We start from the raw sequence: 17,236 nt of genomic DNA on the forward strand, positions 1-17,236 counted from the left end.
TTTATCTTTGGATTGTCCATGTCTATCCATGGGAATACAGGAATATGGATGATAGTAGACAGGTGTTTAGCAAACAAGCACATTTCATACCTGTCAAAAAGACTATTAAAGCCCATGAAATGGCAACCTTCTTTATATCACAAATCTTCAAATACCATGGCTTGCCAATGTATATAGTGTCGGATAGAGATCCTAAAATGACAATAATTTCTGGAAGGGTCTCTTTGAGAATTTAGGTACAAGGCTAAACTTCTCTTTGGTATATCATCCCCAAATGGATGGCCAGTGAAATAGCTAACCTAACAATTCTTGATCTACTAAAAGATTATGTCACAGAAGTAGATCAAAAGTCCCAATGGGAGAAGTACTTACCCTTAGTGGAGTATGCTTACAATAACACTCTACATATTCCATGGGAAAATCACCTTTTGAGGTGATAGAGGGAAGATCAAAATGTCCCCTGCTACTCAAGGTACATGGAAAGATCTTCGCTGCAGATGAATATAACCGAGACCTGCAAGAATATTTTTAAAAGATTAAGGATTCCATATCCATCTCACAGCAAAGACAAAAGGTTGTTGCTGATAAGCACAAAAGAGCCCTAGCCTTTAAACAAAATGATTGGGTCTTGCTCGGGTTTCCCAAGGCTCTATTAAGGCACACAACGGACAAGAATCCTATAGGACACCAAAAGTACTATGCTAAGTTAGCAAAAAGGTACTATGGTCCCTTTCAGATTCTTAGACCAATCAATGACATGACCTATCAACTCAAGTTGCCCAACCATTGGCTCATGCACAATGCTTTCCACGTGAACCTATTAAAGCCTTACAAAGGAGAGCCACCTCAAGAAGCAATCATTGGAGACTCACCGGAGATCGAGGACCAAGAAGAGATGCTGCAACCCGAGTCCATTCTCCGACACGAAGACAAGGTTTTACGAGGCGGTAAAACTATCCAACCATATCTTATCAAGTTTAAAAATCATCCTTTTGAAGATGCTAAATGGATGCAAGGCATACAATTAAAGGATAATCTAAACCTTGTCAATGCTTACAATGTCTGCCTATACTAAGCAAACGTTCATATGTATAAATGAACAAAGTTTTTGTCTTATAAGACTCTCCTTTTCTTTATTGTTAATGAATATGCATGCTTAGGATCATGTTTGTGGAGACTACGTCTCCCAAACACCAAGTAGAACTTGTCACTCTACTATGGAAAATTGATACGGACTAATGTGCACACATGTTTGCAGCATCTAAGGCTCTCAAGCACCAAATGGACTAGTCATCCATTCTGGAACGGTGTCGTAGGGTAAGATAGGGATCCTCTACCCACTAGCAAACGGACTAATGGCTAGGCTTTATCTTCTCTACCTCATAGTCAAGGACGACTATGATTTCAAGAGAGAGGTAATGTCATAAAAACTAATATCTAATTCTTCCAAATGATTTTCTCATGTTAAACTGATCATTTAATATGGGGAAGTACCAGGGGAGTAAAAGCTAGAATGTTGGTAAGGCTGCCAGACCGGTTTCTGCAGGGATCCAAAGGAGGGAAATAGGGATCCAAAGGGAGACAGTCTGCAAGAAGCTGTGTTTTCCAATGGGGCTTAAAAGACCTCAGGTTCAGGTCCATTAAGACTTCCTAGGCTAAGGTTCCTAATTTTTTATTCAATTGTCCAAAGGCCAATGTAAGCGAAAATTGGATGGTCATGGGAAGACTAAAAAGTCTTCCCACATCCCTATCAAGGAGGGGGCGAGCCATGAGAGTAGAGGATGAGAGAGAAACACACACACACTCCAAAGCTCCCCCTTTACACAAAGGGAATATTGGACACATGTCAGGCTCCTACGCCAGTTGCCCCCGAGCTATTTGCTCCATGTAAATCCGGTCCTCAACTATTTTGTCAATTGTTCTATTTCTCTCTCTTTTCAAGTATTGTCAATGCTAAATTAGCTATGTGTAAATTGCTATGTTGCTTTCTCAAATTGAGAACTCTATTTATGCTCGTTGGGAACTTGTTCTTAAAGAAACGCTCACTATGTTATCAATTTCCGCTACACACAAGTTACTAGTGCATTGAATGTTAAACTCTATGTGCCAGCTCTTGTTCACCGCATCACTCCTAGGTGGGATTTGTTACCATACATATGTGGTAGTGATGTGTGTGAATATAGTTAGGATTGCCGAGGCATTTTTTCCCTCACTAGGAGGTTTTTCCCCGTGCATTGTATATACACCCATCATTCTAGGGCTAACTTATCTTTTCATTGTGCACTAAGCAATACTACTCTCTGTTGTGTGCCTTGAGCTTCTTCCATTTCTTCAAGCTGTGTGTGTTTCCCTGAAACCCTATTTCCAATAGTTTCGAAAGCGGGATTATTGACCATGTTGGCCCAGTCCACACAACCAAATCATTTCCTCTCTTCATGTTTGTAGGCTCCATTAAACATGTTGCAAGCTACATGAACCTCTAACAATATGCACTTGGGAACGATGTGTTAACCCATGGAAGGTTGGAACACAATGATCTAAGACACAATCATACGTGCATACTCATGCACAAACTGCAAATGGAAACAAATTGTTAACCCATGGAAGGTTGGAACACAATGATCTAAGACACGATCATACATGCATACTCATGCACAAACTGCAAATGGAAACAAGGTACGAACAAGTCCCATGCATAGCAAAACAAGCTTTGTAGGAAATCTTTGGCAAGTTCTTGGTGTACACAAAGCAGTCGAGGTTGTAGAGAGTTCATGTTTATGTCAAAAAGTCGCCAACCAACAAGCTCTAAATTGTGCCCCATCCCACAAGTCAATGGACACTCTATCTTTACTGAATTAGAGTAGGCGTGACCTCTCTACAACCTCTATTGCTCTACATAAACCAAGAACTTGCCAATGGTTTCCTGAGAAGCTCGTTCTAGTATACATGGGAGCTATTGGTACTTTGTTTGTGCTTCTATTGCATATAGGCATATATGGCCATGTCTTAGCTCATATTGTTTTAGGATTCCATGAGTTAGCACACCATTCCCAAATGCATATTATCGTGGGCCGACCAAAGGTTCAAGCAGCCTACAATAGGTTTAACGGATTCCAAAAACATGAAGAGGAAATGATTGGCTTGTGCACTTGGTCAACATGGTCAATAATCTTGCTTTCAATGATGTGATCCTCATCGGCAGAGATGGTGATCGCCTTTGGGAATTCAACTAGCTCACGGTGTCTTGTCCTCGAGAGCATGCTCATGAATGGAATTATCGTTGAAGCGAAAAACCTAGAGTTTCCCTTCCTTCTATCAAGACATCTTCTCTCCCGTCCATCTTGGAGTGTGTGTGTATATATGGGCACCCTCTCCAAGTGTAGCATATCTCTTCAAAACTCTATGAATTGGAAGAACTTGCCATTTTCCTTCATCTTTGCACACAGCTTGATGAACTTGCTTGATGGACTCAACCATTACATGTCTAAGCACTTGTCAAAGGCAATAGAGATGTTCTCTGATTTTGAATAGTCCTCATCAATGCCAACAAATGAACATCATTATCTATGGAGAATATGAAAGGCTATGTGTGTATACTTGGACATGACCCAAACCAATGGAATGTCGCCATCAGCTTCAACATGGCAAGCCTCATGATTTTATCACTTTTTTTAGCTATGAAAATAAGCTACTACTATAGTAAAAAACAATAGAGGAATACATGATATCACAATGAGCTTGAAAGATGCACTCAAAAATTGTAAGAAGTGGCATATTATCAAAGTTTTTAAGCCACAATGACCATCTAAGTATGTTTAAATTTGCATACAATGTCTCAATGATCATTGCATACGAGTATGAAATGGTAGAAGTATGTTTAAAACTATGGTCTAAATTATCGTGGAAGGGTGATGTGTAAACAAAATCAAACATTTGTCCATTCAGATGCTAGATGACTTAAATATGTTAAGAAAATTTCACTTGTATCTATTCAAAATCTACTAAAGAACTCCTTGTTGAGGACGTCAAGATTGTTGTTAGGGTTATGCAATAGCTTCTACTTCTGTAAACTGCCTCCATGAGTCTTGCAATGAAGACATTTCCTTGCCTTAGGCACCTCCCACTTGGGAGGGGTAAGCTCTTATACAAGATAGAGAAGACATTTGATGTGTGGAGGGGAGGGGAGGGTAACTCAAAACACACACAAAGGGAGAGGGTTAAGAAAGGAAATCTAATTAGGGTGCAACTAGTGGAGGGGAGGGGAGGGTCCCCCCCTCGGCCCGCCCATAACAAGGTGAAAAGTCACAATGGCCTACATAAGAGGATGAGAAAGAGTGTGTGCAACCCACCACTCGTTTCCCCTCTTTATAAAACTACGAAATCAAATGTTGACTATCTCTCATCGACAAGTTCACGATTTTCTCCCAAAAGTTCAATGCTTTACTAAGCCTTATGCAGGCCAAAAATTGCACGTTCGGTGAACTTTAAATTTGTGTACACCTCTTGATATAGTTAATTTGGTAGGCACAAAGCATTGATAAGCTTCATGAATTCACATGAGCTTATAAAACACATAAATGCTGTAATTTAAGTATTCCAATAGGCTATTTCAATGAATGTGTACTGTTTCAATGTTTTACTTATGCCAACAGGAAGAGAAGCTATATTGACATGTTTGTGCTTGGAAAGTTGGAAAACTCTACTTCTTCCTCACATGGGTGTTGTCATATATTCTTTTATTTCAATAGTAACATATATAGCATAAAATGAATAAATAAATAGTAATCAAAACAAATTGCATGATATAGAAAACACAACTACTGCGCTTTAAATTACTTACCGTTATCACCCAATAAATACTAATTCAATTAAATTATCAGTTTACAATCATGATTTTTGGTTGATTAGCCTCTAAGAGTATAGCTAATAACCACACCAAAGTCCCTTCACAATTCTTCATAAAATTTTCATTAAATCAATGTTGAAAATCCAAAGAGCCACCTTGCAATTGTATTCCAATCAGAACATTTTTAGGTTGAACCATATAGTTACTCCCACTAGTGGCTTTTTTTTTTATGGTGCGGTCACGGTTTTAGACATTTTTGTTGGGCATGTTCGTGTGTACCCTAGAAGCTCAACCTCGAAAGTGTCTATGTGAAAAAGGATAATATTTATCCCACCATCCAAACCTGACCCTAGCTCCTACAATCAAGAACTAGAAGGGAAGGTCATTGGGGACCGACAAGCGTTTGAAACTATTTGAACGTTCCCGAGTTGGAGACATCCTGTTAAAAATAAACAAAATAAGCAATGATGTTGTTGGGCCATGAATTACCCCATTAAAAGTCATGCATACCTTGTTCTCTCTCTTTTGAATATTATCTCTCATAAACGCACCTCTTATTGGAAATTTGTATTGTTTCCGTCTTGAGGACATGCAATAGAGCTTGGGAACTCTCCAAAATCTGAATAATTTGTGCAAAAAATTTATTGTTAGAAGTTGAAGCTTTGAGCTCGAGTAAGATAGATGTAATTTTTAAAAAAACTTGAATCTAGCAACTTATTGCAAGTGTGAGTGTGGGTCTGATGTGTGTGTGTGTGTGTGTGCGCGCGCGCAAGCACGCAGGAGGGAGAGAGAGAGAGAGAGAGAGATCTGTCTGACAAGTCTTGAACTCGAGACCTATTACTAAAGAGGAAATTTGCATTACCAATCTACCACCTTGAGTGATATAAAAAAGTTATTCAAGTTTCCTCTTCTTATTCACACACAAACACACACACACACACACACACACACACACACACACACACATATATTGAAGCATTCTTACATGAGACTAAAGCCTATGACTAACTTAGAACTACAATTTCATAAGTTGTCTGCACACCCATGAAAATGTTGCCAATGCTTGGATGGCCTACAACAAGAGGCTGTTTTCAGCTTTTGGCAAGAGCTGATGCCATAGTTACCCGGAACGGGAAATCGGAATGGGGAATGGGGAACGGCAACATGCATGAAATGCCATTCCCTGTTTTGGATACTCACGTTTGAAACATGGAACGGGAAATTGGGATGGGAACAGGGAACAGAGACTTGAAAATGGCCATTTCCTGTAACTATGGCTGATGCACCCCATAGCACAACATTCCTCGAATGCAGTTACGTCGTTTCTATCCTGAACCTGATGCCAATACAAATTGTTTTGTTTTCTGTAGAAACTATGAAAAACCCTTCGCTAATCTGTATTTAGGTCAATTCTAAAAATCCTGTGGTTGGTAAAAGGTCGTGTGTTTTTATTACACAACAAGTCTGACCATAGACAATTTGAATACCTCGATTTGAGAAAAATAGAGTAAGAAATGAGAGGAGGTGTGTGTGTAAGAATGAGAAATCATTTTGTGGAAGCACCCCTTTGTTGGAATTCTAAATGCATCACTGCAAATGTTCGACACACGTTATCACAATCCTTCTGCTATGCAGAATACAAATTCCTATGTATCCATTTGAATTATACCTAAAGCAAGGAGATGCACGATTGTACTCATGACTTGGGAACGATGCAAATCAAAATAGCCACAGCAAGGTAACTCCACGATGATGCAACGAGCAATTGCATAGAAAAGAAGTGGCAGATACCTTTAAAAATATCAAAAACATCATGTTTAGTGGACGGCACGGTCCAGCTGCCAACTTCAACTGCTCATAACTCATAGACCATAGGGGCGTTCAGGGTGTGCTTTAGCTCACCTTAAAGACAACAGGAAAACACTTTGGTTGCATGAGTTTACACATGATCAATGGTTGCATAGCAAGCCTATATATGATAAGTGATTGCATGGCAAGTCACTTGGCAGCTGTTCCATCGACACTTACCAAGAAGAGGAGTATGAAGACGTTGAGGAAGAGGTCAAGCTTGCACTTTCAAAAGAAGACACCAATGGTCATGTGATGAAACCCCAGACAGTGATGATGAAAGGAGGGCTGAGAAAGTTTAAGGTCTAATGATTATTGCTCGAGCATGCAACTCAATTATGTAACAGAGCACGCACTAGAAGATGTTGCAATCAAAGCGTCGGATATATGTAGAAGCAGATGAAGAAGGCAAGGATAAAGAATCTCTTCTTTTCAGGATCAAGCAAGGACAAACAAGTATTTCAAGAAGGGGTTTCAGATCTGTAAAGCCCATGGATGATTGTTTGTTGTAGGCTGTAGCCTATGCGAGTCAATTTATGACAAAGCCAGAGACAATTTTTGCTGATGTGAGTGCCAGAGAATTGGCCTTGCCTCATTTGCAAGAAGCCAAGACAATCGAGAATTGGCTAGATTACATGCAGATGATTTCCTTTGGCTTGTTGCTATACACTCACGGATATATATGAGCGCATCAAAGGTGCAAGCCAAGAGTAGGTGCATCAAGATCCTATTGAAGGATGATGCCAGTCATGTTTGTAGAGCAGATCACGCACAGTTCTCGATTAGGAAAGGTGGCGATGGCGATACAAGAACTCCTTTGTGTCAGATTCTTCTAACAAAGGAGCTGCTGTTGGTGCAAGCAACAAACAAATGATATTGAAGGCAAAGAAGGACTATGACATATCCAACTGTTGGCTTTTCAACAACCTTCGCACATGGTTTTAAAGAATGATCACATGGGTATCTGCAAGAGCAGTGAAATGGCAAATAACCCTCAAATTTGGGAGATATACCTTGATACCTTTGGCTTTATAACTTCTAGCAAAAAAGCTGAGTCAAGCTATTTCAGCAATTGATTTGGTGCAGTCAATTTTGTGTTTTGTAACTAGTACACCCAAGGTACTGAGCTGAAAGTACTCTGCCCGTAACTTTTATGAGAGATGAATGTTTGCAGCATTGTACTAATTAATGCATCAGCGGGTACATCCCGATGAGTTTGATGTGAAAGGTCAAACTCGGATATAATGACCAATTAGTGTAGAACTAGTTTATCAGTACGTTTTGACGAGTTGCTGTGAAATGTCAGACCAGGATGTGATGGCTAGTGATTGGAATTTGGATGAGTTTAATGTCAAATGTTGGACCAGGAGTCAAAATCTGATGTGAAATGTTGAATCAAGATGCAGTCCAACGTAAACTGTTGGGTCTGCATGTGAAATCCACAATGAAATGTTGAACTACATGTGTAGATGCATGCTTTATGCGTTTATGTGCCATAATGAGTGTTGTCTAGTTGATTAGGTTTTACAAGTGTAATCGAGTGCAATTACTCTTCTTTTAAGAGGTGGGTATGTCACCAATTGATGACATGGCAAGCTGTCTGTACGAGAGGAACTTGCTGGCATAGCATGCTTATGGTAGGTTGATGATAGCAGCTGATGGCATGGCAGGCCAATAATGTGGATGTGGCAAGCTAATAACCTTGCGGGCTGACGTGGTAGGCTGCATGTGCAGTTGTTCCACAGCAGGTAGCTACGTGCACTAATTCTATGGCAAGTTGACACATGGCCAGTCGTTGCATAGCACGTCTACACATGGTAGGTGATTGTATGGCAAGTTTCCTCTTGGCAGGTGTTGTTGCATGAGAAGACTCTGGCTCAATTGCTTTTGGAAATTGCCAGACCAGTGGCTTATCATTTTTACAAGACTTCAAAGAGGCTCAATTCGGAGCTACCTTAAGTGTTTATTTAAGAGCTTAAGCCATTTCCAAAACAGTTTCTAGAACCACGTTCTTGGGAGACTCGCTCTCTCTCACTCATTCTATAATCATCATCTGACATGGGATGATGACTTTGATTTTATCTATTGCACTATGTTATGAGCTGAATTCCATCTTCAGTGTGCTGAAAGTTGAAGCATGTTGTCTTTCACCGCCAGGTTAGTGGACCATGCCGGTTTCACCTCAGGGAGGACGACCCATTTCCGTCTTTGGAGGATGTCATCAACTCTCTTCAAGACAGAGGACAGATATTGGAGATGTTCATTGTGGCTTCTGCGAGAAATTTCAGCAGTGACTTGTTTCAATTCGCTGCATTTTTGCATCAGCCTCAATTTCGAAGATTCTGCCACAAAATCCCTTATTCTCTACATCCATCTTCGCAGGATCTCAACTCTGCTAGCAACCCTCTTGATTGGAAGTTTCTCACAGGAAATGTCACAAATTGGTGACGTGGCAGGCCCCCTGATACACACGCACACACGCACTGCTGACATGGCAGCAGGCCAGAAAAGTTAAAACACGCCGACAGGCTGACGTGGCAGTCCGTATGATTTCCGTAAAACACGCTGGGCTGATGACGTGGCAGTCCGTACAATTTCCGCAAATTACGATGGCCAGCTTTTGGGCATAATGCTTTTGAGTTGAAGCTTTTGAGATTTTGGGGCTCTACTTTTTGGGCATCCCTTGTAACAATAAATTAGTCTAATGGGCCCTCATTCTTGTCACAAGACGGGCACCACGTGCCAATAGAAAAGAACAGACTGTTAGCACTTCAATAACAACTGAACTGAGAGAGAGAGAGAGAGAGAGAGAGAGAAGACACGCGACACGGAGTGGCGGAATTCCACCCCAGAGAGTATTGGCCCCAAACCTTGGCGCCCCTTTCGGTATTTCTTTATATTGCATCAACACAGTACAAGCCGGTACTCCAGACTCTGCACCTTCTCAAGGAAGCATGTCAGAGAATGAGCCCATGGCCTCATATCTAAAGGCCCTAGGCCCCAAAAGCAGTTTACATGAAAAGCCTTCAAAACTCAAAAGCTTCTAGTCCAAAAGCAATGCCAAAAAGCTGCCAACGCGTTTTGTGGAATTCCGTACAACTGCCACGTCATCACTCAACGCAAAACGCGGAGCGTCTGAACAACTGCCACGTCATCAGTTTGTGTGTGTGTGTGTGTGTGTGTGTGTGTGTGTGTGTGTGTGTGTGCGTGCTGCTTTATTTTAATCCCTTTATGTCAATGGGGCCCCATCGGACACGGTCCCCATAAGTTGGTAGGACTTCTTCTTCTGCTACTTGTTCTTCTTATGGTTTAGGCCCCTTGGCCGGCATCTGCAAGTTGGCTCCATTCTTCAGGGCTTTGACACATCAGCAGTTTGTGACATCTCCCCTTCTTGAAAGAGAGTAATCGTCTGAGATTACAACATATCTGCAAACAAATCAAGTTAGCTCAAAAAATTTGCAGGGTTATTCCGAGGGACAATCAGTTTGCTCTTTTTGTTAAGGAGTTGGCTTCTCCTTTTGGCTCTTCTGATCAAGGAGTTGACTTCTCCTTTCGTCCAGATCGGAACTCTTGATATTCCGGCGTAGTAAAATTAGCCATCATACCCAAACCGCACTGATCTTCCACGGGTGTCTTGATGCACTAAAATTACATACCCATGCAATCTCATCCAATTAGGAATATTTAGTGGTTGGCACATCACAATGCAACACAAATGCTCACATATGCATGTTACAAGACATAGAAACAAAGCCGCCAATGAACACTCCCCCTGCAAATAACCATCCAGGTCCAGGCCATGAGCTGTTCAACAACTCCCTCATCACTCCTCCCACAAATGACCTAAAAAGGTTCGGGCCGTGAGATATAGAGGCCCTTTACAACCAAACGCCCCCCAGACCGTAGCCTGCATCGTTTGGAGGTGCTAAGAGCAACCATGCTCAGACTTCTTAATACTCCCCCCGTAAATAACCACAAGGGTCCGGGCCATGAGCAAAAACAGCACTTTTCAATCATTTCAGTGACAGGGTTGTTGGAATCCGAATCTCTGCTTGTGCTACCTGATGAACTACCAACATCTTTGATCGGCTCGGGTTTCGAGGTAAGTACCTGCAGGACCAACTCTTGCATGCGTTGGTCTCTCTGCGCCTCACGCTCTAACTCCAAGGCCACTCGTCTTTCTTCAGCGGCCAAGCGCGCTTGCTCACGCTCACGCTCAAAGGCTAACCTTCATTCGTCGCGCTCGCGCTCCAAGGTAGCGCATTGCGCCTCTTGTTGGCATCATATCCATCATCGACTTGACCAAAGCCTCCATCGGATTTGGTGCAAACCGTGGCGTAGATGGGGAAGGGGGAGGGTCGGAAAAACCTCCTAGTGGGGAAAATTCTTCTTCACCACCTTCATGCTCATCACCTTCATGCAAAAAATCCATTCCGCTTCGGGTGATGACCATACACTGAGATCTTGGGTTCTTAAGTTCACGAGGAACTTGGGTTCTTGAGGTTCTTGGGTTCTTGGGTTCTTGAGTCCTTGAGTTCTTGAGGTTCTTGAAGTCTTTCTTAAGCTTGCAATCTGTGCTAGAGAAGGATCTTCTCTTACTGAGCTCTACTCTTTCCTACGGGTGCACCCCTTGGTGGCCTTGCGCTCACACCAATGTTGCTTTTTCCCACCTCACATCGATTGACCGGCCGCTAAGTGCACGGTCTGCTCTCAATGAGTGAAAGAGGAACAAGGGGAGGCCGAACAAGCCCTTCTTTCTTGGGTTACCTGTCACTCTTCAAAAACACGATTAGGAATCAACATGCCCAAGTGGACTTGGGTTACGTGCCACCGCAACAAGCAAAAAAATTCTTGTGGTTCTTTCCTTGAGTGATACAAAACACTGCCAAAGCTCTAATACCAATGTAAGATGCAGCGGAAGTGAATGTTGAACTTTGCTCAAGATGAGTGCTCCGAACTGTGCTCAAGGGTTCCTTTTACTCAGTGTAACAGGGAATGGGCGGAACACAGCCCAAATGTTCCGAAACAGCGTTCCGGACGAGTCCCATACCCGAAACAGAGTCGGGAATGAAACACCGTTCCGGAACAGGGTGTAACCGGAACGGTGAAACGGAAAGGGGGAAACAAGGCGGAACGCAAGGTAGAACGAGCAAAAGTAGGCATTTGGGGGCAGATTTGGGGCTATTTGGGGGGACATATTTGGGCAGTTTGAGGACAGGTTTGGGAACAGATTTGGGAACAGTTTTGGGATTGTTTAGGAGTTGATTTGGGACTAAGCTGAATGGAGGTAATTCAAGCCTTACTTTAGTCGACCGTTCCGGCCCCGTTCCCGTTCCGGGCCCCCGTCCCCCTCCTCCTCCTCGTTCCCGTCCCGTTTCGCACCCTCCTGTTCCCGTTCCATATTCCCGTTCCGAGTAACTATGCTTTTACTTATGGAAGGGAGAGCCTTCCGTTCCTTTAGTGAGAGAGTGCAAATGATCACAAACAAAGTGGATAAACACTGTGAATAAAGGTGTTGAGACTGAGAGATAGAGAGAGAAGAATACGACACCAGAATGTTGTCAAACCCTCCTCCAAGGGCCCCACTCTCTATGACGAGAGAGGTCTATGCTATTGATTGCACAAATCTCGTACAATGGTCTAAACACAATGGACTTGCCGACGATGAGGACGACGAAGAGACGGGCTGAAAACTGAAAATGCTAGGGACTGAAATCTACAAATCTTGTATCTGCTGAATTCTGACTCTATGTCAGTGACGACGACGCGACGACAATGCGCTGAAAACGCAGATGCTGAAATCTGAGAATAGCGGGCTGAATCTGCAAACGCTGGCTGATCTGGCCGTGTGGCGAGGATCTGCTGCGGGAAGGTGAGATCTGCGAGGTTTGGGGGCTGCGGTACGGAATCTAACTGCTGAAAATGCAAAACGCTGATGCAAGCGAAGGTTCTGTCGCCGAGAATCTGCAAAACACTGACGGTAGTCTGCAATTGCAAAAGCACTAGGTTGATCTGCTATCTGTTGCAAAGACGCTAGAGAATCTGCTGTGAATCTGCTAACGCCAGGCTAATCTGCAAGTTGCAAACGTTGGGGCTGATCTGCAAATGCTGAAAACACTAGGCTGTCTTGATGGCTGAAAAATGCTAGGAGTTCCTGCCGGGGGTCTTGCCGAGAAGGTGCACTGCCAGACACTAGGTCCCTGCTGCCTCTTCTGCCATAAAGTGTTAGCGCTAATTTTCTTATATATATCCTTAGCCAAATTGCCCTACCCAGTTTCCCAACAAAGTCACTTAATAATATATAATAAGTGAAAAATGGCTAAAATAGGGAAAATGGGTTCTATGCACTGTAAAATGCTCCTGATGGGTATTGACTGTAATCTGATGATCATGTTGTGTGCAACCAAAGGAAATGCAACTACTCTAAGTGTCTGGACATGCATGGTCTGCGAACAGACTCACAAAGGTGCCAGAACACTTCCTAAGCTAATTGAACCCTTGTCATGAAGTAGCTTGTCGACATACACATAGGGGCATGTGACACTTTCTAAATTTCAGCATTGGATTCATCATCCAAACAGCAAAAACAACTCCCCTAGCATTTTTCTATGATGCGTTTTTGGACACGACTATTTTTTCAGTCCCTAACCCGGATTAATAATTGTTGCCCACTCCCCTAGCGTTTTTCTATGGTGCGTTTTTTGGCACCATTATTTTTCAGTCCCTAACCCGGACTAATAATTGTTGCCTATAGTTTGTGTGAGAGTGCGTGTGTGCGAGAGAGAGAGAGAGAGAGAGAGAGAGAGAGAGAGAGAGAGAGAGAGAGAGAGAGAGAGACACACACAAAAACGATGGTGTGTGGAAGAGGGGGCGGTCAGCACTGACTACCAGAGCAAGAGACCCAAGACAATGATCAGATGCTAATGAAATGCTTGCCTCCAATCCTCCGGTGTCTAACCAAAACAGAATCCGCACCAACACCACCACCAAACCACATCTCGGTGTGGCTCTCAATGTGAATGAGCTGGGAGTGTCCCTGCCCAGGTTGGGGGGTAAGTCTGTTGTAAGGTTACCGAGGGTGAGTGTAAGAAACTTTGAAGGTAGCAATCCAAATGATCAGGAGTGTGGAAGAGCAACTGCATTACCATCCAAGCCAAGCTCCGGGTGACTCCGGATGCAGTCACGGGATGCCTGATCTCCCGCATCTCGCGAGTAAACTCTCCAAGAGAGTCCAAAGAACTTAAGCCCCACTCTAGTTAGTAGATCCAAGCAATGAACTTGTCCAAGAAGAGATCGAAGATCATCTCCCTAAGTCCACGTAGATGCTCCGTTGTAAGCAAGAGATCTGACATGTCGAGGTCAAGTGGTAAGTGTCTATGCCTTCTAGGCCCCTCGATCGGGTTCCATCCTTTAGACCATGCCACATCATCACTTTGTGAAACATAGGACAACACCTAGCCCAGTAGATATCGACTCTAAGTACTCACGCACTAGATTGCACACATCTAGAACTTGCACAAAGCCGACAATCATTAAACATTCACATCATTATCCCCGTCGAGCTCTCAGATGAGAATCATGATCATTGTAACTTATTTAGCAATCACATCCAAACCGCGTTGAACTTTTCATGGATGTCTTGATCTACTAAATCTCGTTACTATCACATTCACATCACTAGTCAGGTGACTAGATAAAATGTTGCAGTCATTTCAAATTTCCAACACGTACTCAAAAACAATACACATGAGAGAGCACATGTAACAAATTCATTTTAAGAATTCTCGTTTTAAATGTACATCTTTTCATAGAGTCATTCAGCAAAACAATGTCAGGTTGTCAGTATCCTTGAAATCTCAAGGAGAAATAGACGACTTTAACTGGTGACCTAGGAGTGGAGTGGCTCCCCTTTGGTGCAGTCCGCGCTACACCAGATTCAACCTACCGATTCATCAGTAACTTTTGGAATAGTTGGAGCTAAACCAAAAGCCTCAAGGTAAAGCTCTAGTATCTGGCAAGAATCTACTAAGTCCTCCTCCATCCACATGACATTACAAGCCGGATAATTCTTGAACTTGACCAAATATCTGTTGCAATGAACCACCTCACTATGCCTACACTCCTATCTTTGGTATCGGAGGAGACTAATGCCACCAGAATATTCAAAGAACCAATACTAATACTCGAGGGTCTACTACAATGGGCCAATATCACTCCTCAGATCCTAATACAGCAGAAACAAGGAACCCCCTCCCAGAGCCACAATCTCCAATCTCAACAAACAAGCAGACCAACAAGGCAACGTTTCCCCAATAGACTCCCAACCAATTGCATCAGTGGATATCAGAGTCCATCTAAAAACACATCAAAAGTGATGTAATAATCCCCTGAGAAGCTACTGAAAAAACATAAAACCACATCTGACTATTGTTGGTGTGTGAATCACATCACATATGGGTAGGCATGTCTAAAGCCAAAACTGACACCGATCTGCTGGAATCGCATCGTCAATCTCTCCTAGTCTGACAAAAATTCCCCTGCAAATAGAGTAATGCTCTGTATTGAAATTGGTATCCAAGCATCTATATTGCATTAATGACTGAGACATGGAAAACACTAGACTGGTGTCCCAGCTAGCCCAATCACTATGAGCCCAGACTCCGCTCACCCAGCTTACGGCCCTCATGATCTCAAACGCAAGAGCATAAGAGTTCCATATCAAGGGCTCTCTCTCTCTCTCTCTCTCTCTCTCTCTCTCTCTCAAAGTCAGCCCTGGTTGCCCCCCTAGTTTTGTTCCAAGGGCAGATTTCCCTCTCCTTCTCTGTCTATTTAGGTTTCATGTATGCATATTTGTAAAACGTGTATCCATATAAGTACAGTTTGTATGATAATGAACAGTGTAGAGGATTTGAAGCAAAAAAGGGGGAGAGAGAGAGAGAGAGAGAGAGAGACACACACCTTGCCATAGGCAGCTTCCACCTCCTCAATGGTCTTGTCGTAGTTGCTAGCAAAAGCATATTTGCGGGATAAGCTGTCATCAATCTCTGCCAGCCTCTTTGTGAGCACGACCAAGTCCTTTTGGATGCTGGCCTTCTCTTCCTCTTCCACCTGGACCTGTGCTTTCATTTCCTCGCGTTCCTCTCGGAGCTCTTCAATTCCTAAATATATTATTGCTATACACCATGTTTTTATCTGATCGCGCGCCCGCATACACACACACACACACACACACACACACACACACTTTCATGCACGCACGCATGCCTGTGCATGCACGTGCAGAACCACACACACGCTCATGCTCACAGATACAGCGCATTTGGAATACGTTGAATCAGCTCGCCCGTGCAGTTGTTGGGTGGTAAGCCTTTCATCATGCGCACTCTGCTGCAATTGCTGCCACTGCTGCTGCACGAGCATTCCATACCTCTGTCCACCTGCGACAAATCAAACTCATGATGCGTTTGTGCGAGGGCTGCAAAATGTTCACGTTTTACCTGCGAGCTCTCACGTCGTTGCTCGAGCTCCCTTTCTCTGCTGAGGCTCACCCATTCGCCTCCGCTGCTGCTGCTTCCTTCTCTCTCTCTCTCTCTCTCTCTCTCTCTCTCTCTCTCTGTGTGTGTGTCTGGAGCTCGATGAAAGGACGCCGCTGCGCTGATCAAAGGTCACGCTGCCTATTCACAACGAAAGCGTCTGCCACGTCACATTGTCTATTGGGTGTGGAAGTCGTAAGCAATAATAACACTGGTCATTGCTCATTGCTCATCTCAATTTTGTTACTGGTTAGGTGTGTAACACCTCAAGAGATATAAAATTGTTTGGAACTCGTGGGCTATTTTCAGCCAACTTATTCGGTCCCCTTTCAATAAGTGGAATCTAGATAGATTCTTTCCTCAATTTTGTAAGAGAAGAGTTTCTCAAAGACAAAGGGAGATCCCATCGTCCTCTACACCTCTCTGCGGTGCCCTGCAATGCGCATATATCCCTTCTTCCTCACGCACTGAACCCCATACCTTCTCGCTCCGTCAGGCCCTGTGATCCTCTGCCCTGCAAGTTTGCAACGTGCCCCTTGGGGTTCGTCCATTGCTACTTCCTGCGAAGCTTCCCCCTCCATGCACCGCATTCCCACGCTGGGCTTGTTCTTCTGCTTCCCACTTCCTAAGCTCTAAGATAGAGAGATTCCAGCCTTCCCCCCCCTTGTTGATGCACTCCAAGCCTCGAGCACTCATCCCAACCCCCTAACCCCTGGGTTTGTCCATTGCTATTGCCGCAGCTTCGCCCTCGATGCAGCGCATTTCTATCCTCTTGCACACGAGCCCCTTGTTGAGCACACGCAGATGCACGCATCATCGACAGGAAACTCAAGACAGACAGACATAAGACTCAAGACAGGCAGATTTTTTTCCAAAAAAACGGCCACCTCTTGCGACTCGAAGGCTTAGATTTTCTGAACCTTTTTACTTTTTCACGATTGAGACCCGTTCTTGAGTGCGTAGTTGTCACAAATTACCTCTCCATTATGTCTAAAAATGAAGCGATTCA

At 43.4% G+C, this 17,236-nt stretch overlaps 1 protein-coding gene across 1 annotated transcript; it reads right to left on the reverse strand.

Annotated features, from left to right (window-relative positions):
* Positions 1 to 4,842: 4,842 nt before the first annotated feature.
* Positions 4,843 to 17,034, reverse strand: LOC147417991 (microtubule nucleation factor SSNA1-like). The gene is made up of 6 exons (XM_086507002.1): positions 16,708 to 17,034; positions 16,192 to 16,228; positions 16,023 to 16,131; positions 15,653 to 15,852; positions 5,398 to 5,465; positions 4,843 to 5,285 (listed from the first exon to the last, which is right to left on the reverse strand). Exons 1-6 carry the CDS (start codon positions 16,815 to 16,817, stop codon positions 5,216 to 5,218), a joined length of 594 nt encoding a protein of 197 aa, XP_086363128.1. The 5' UTR covers positions 16,818 to 17,034; the 3' UTR covers positions 4,843 to 5,215.
* Positions 17,035 to 17,236: the final 202 nt, after the last annotated feature.

This window comes from Adiantum capillus-veneris, chromosome 30 (assembly GCF_014529385.1).
Source record: "Adiantum capillus-veneris isolate H3 chromosome 30, ASM1452938v2, whole genome shotgun sequence".
Classification (NCBI taxonomy): Eukaryota; Viridiplantae; Streptophyta; class Polypodiopsida; order Polypodiales; family Pteridaceae; genus Adiantum; species Adiantum capillus-veneris.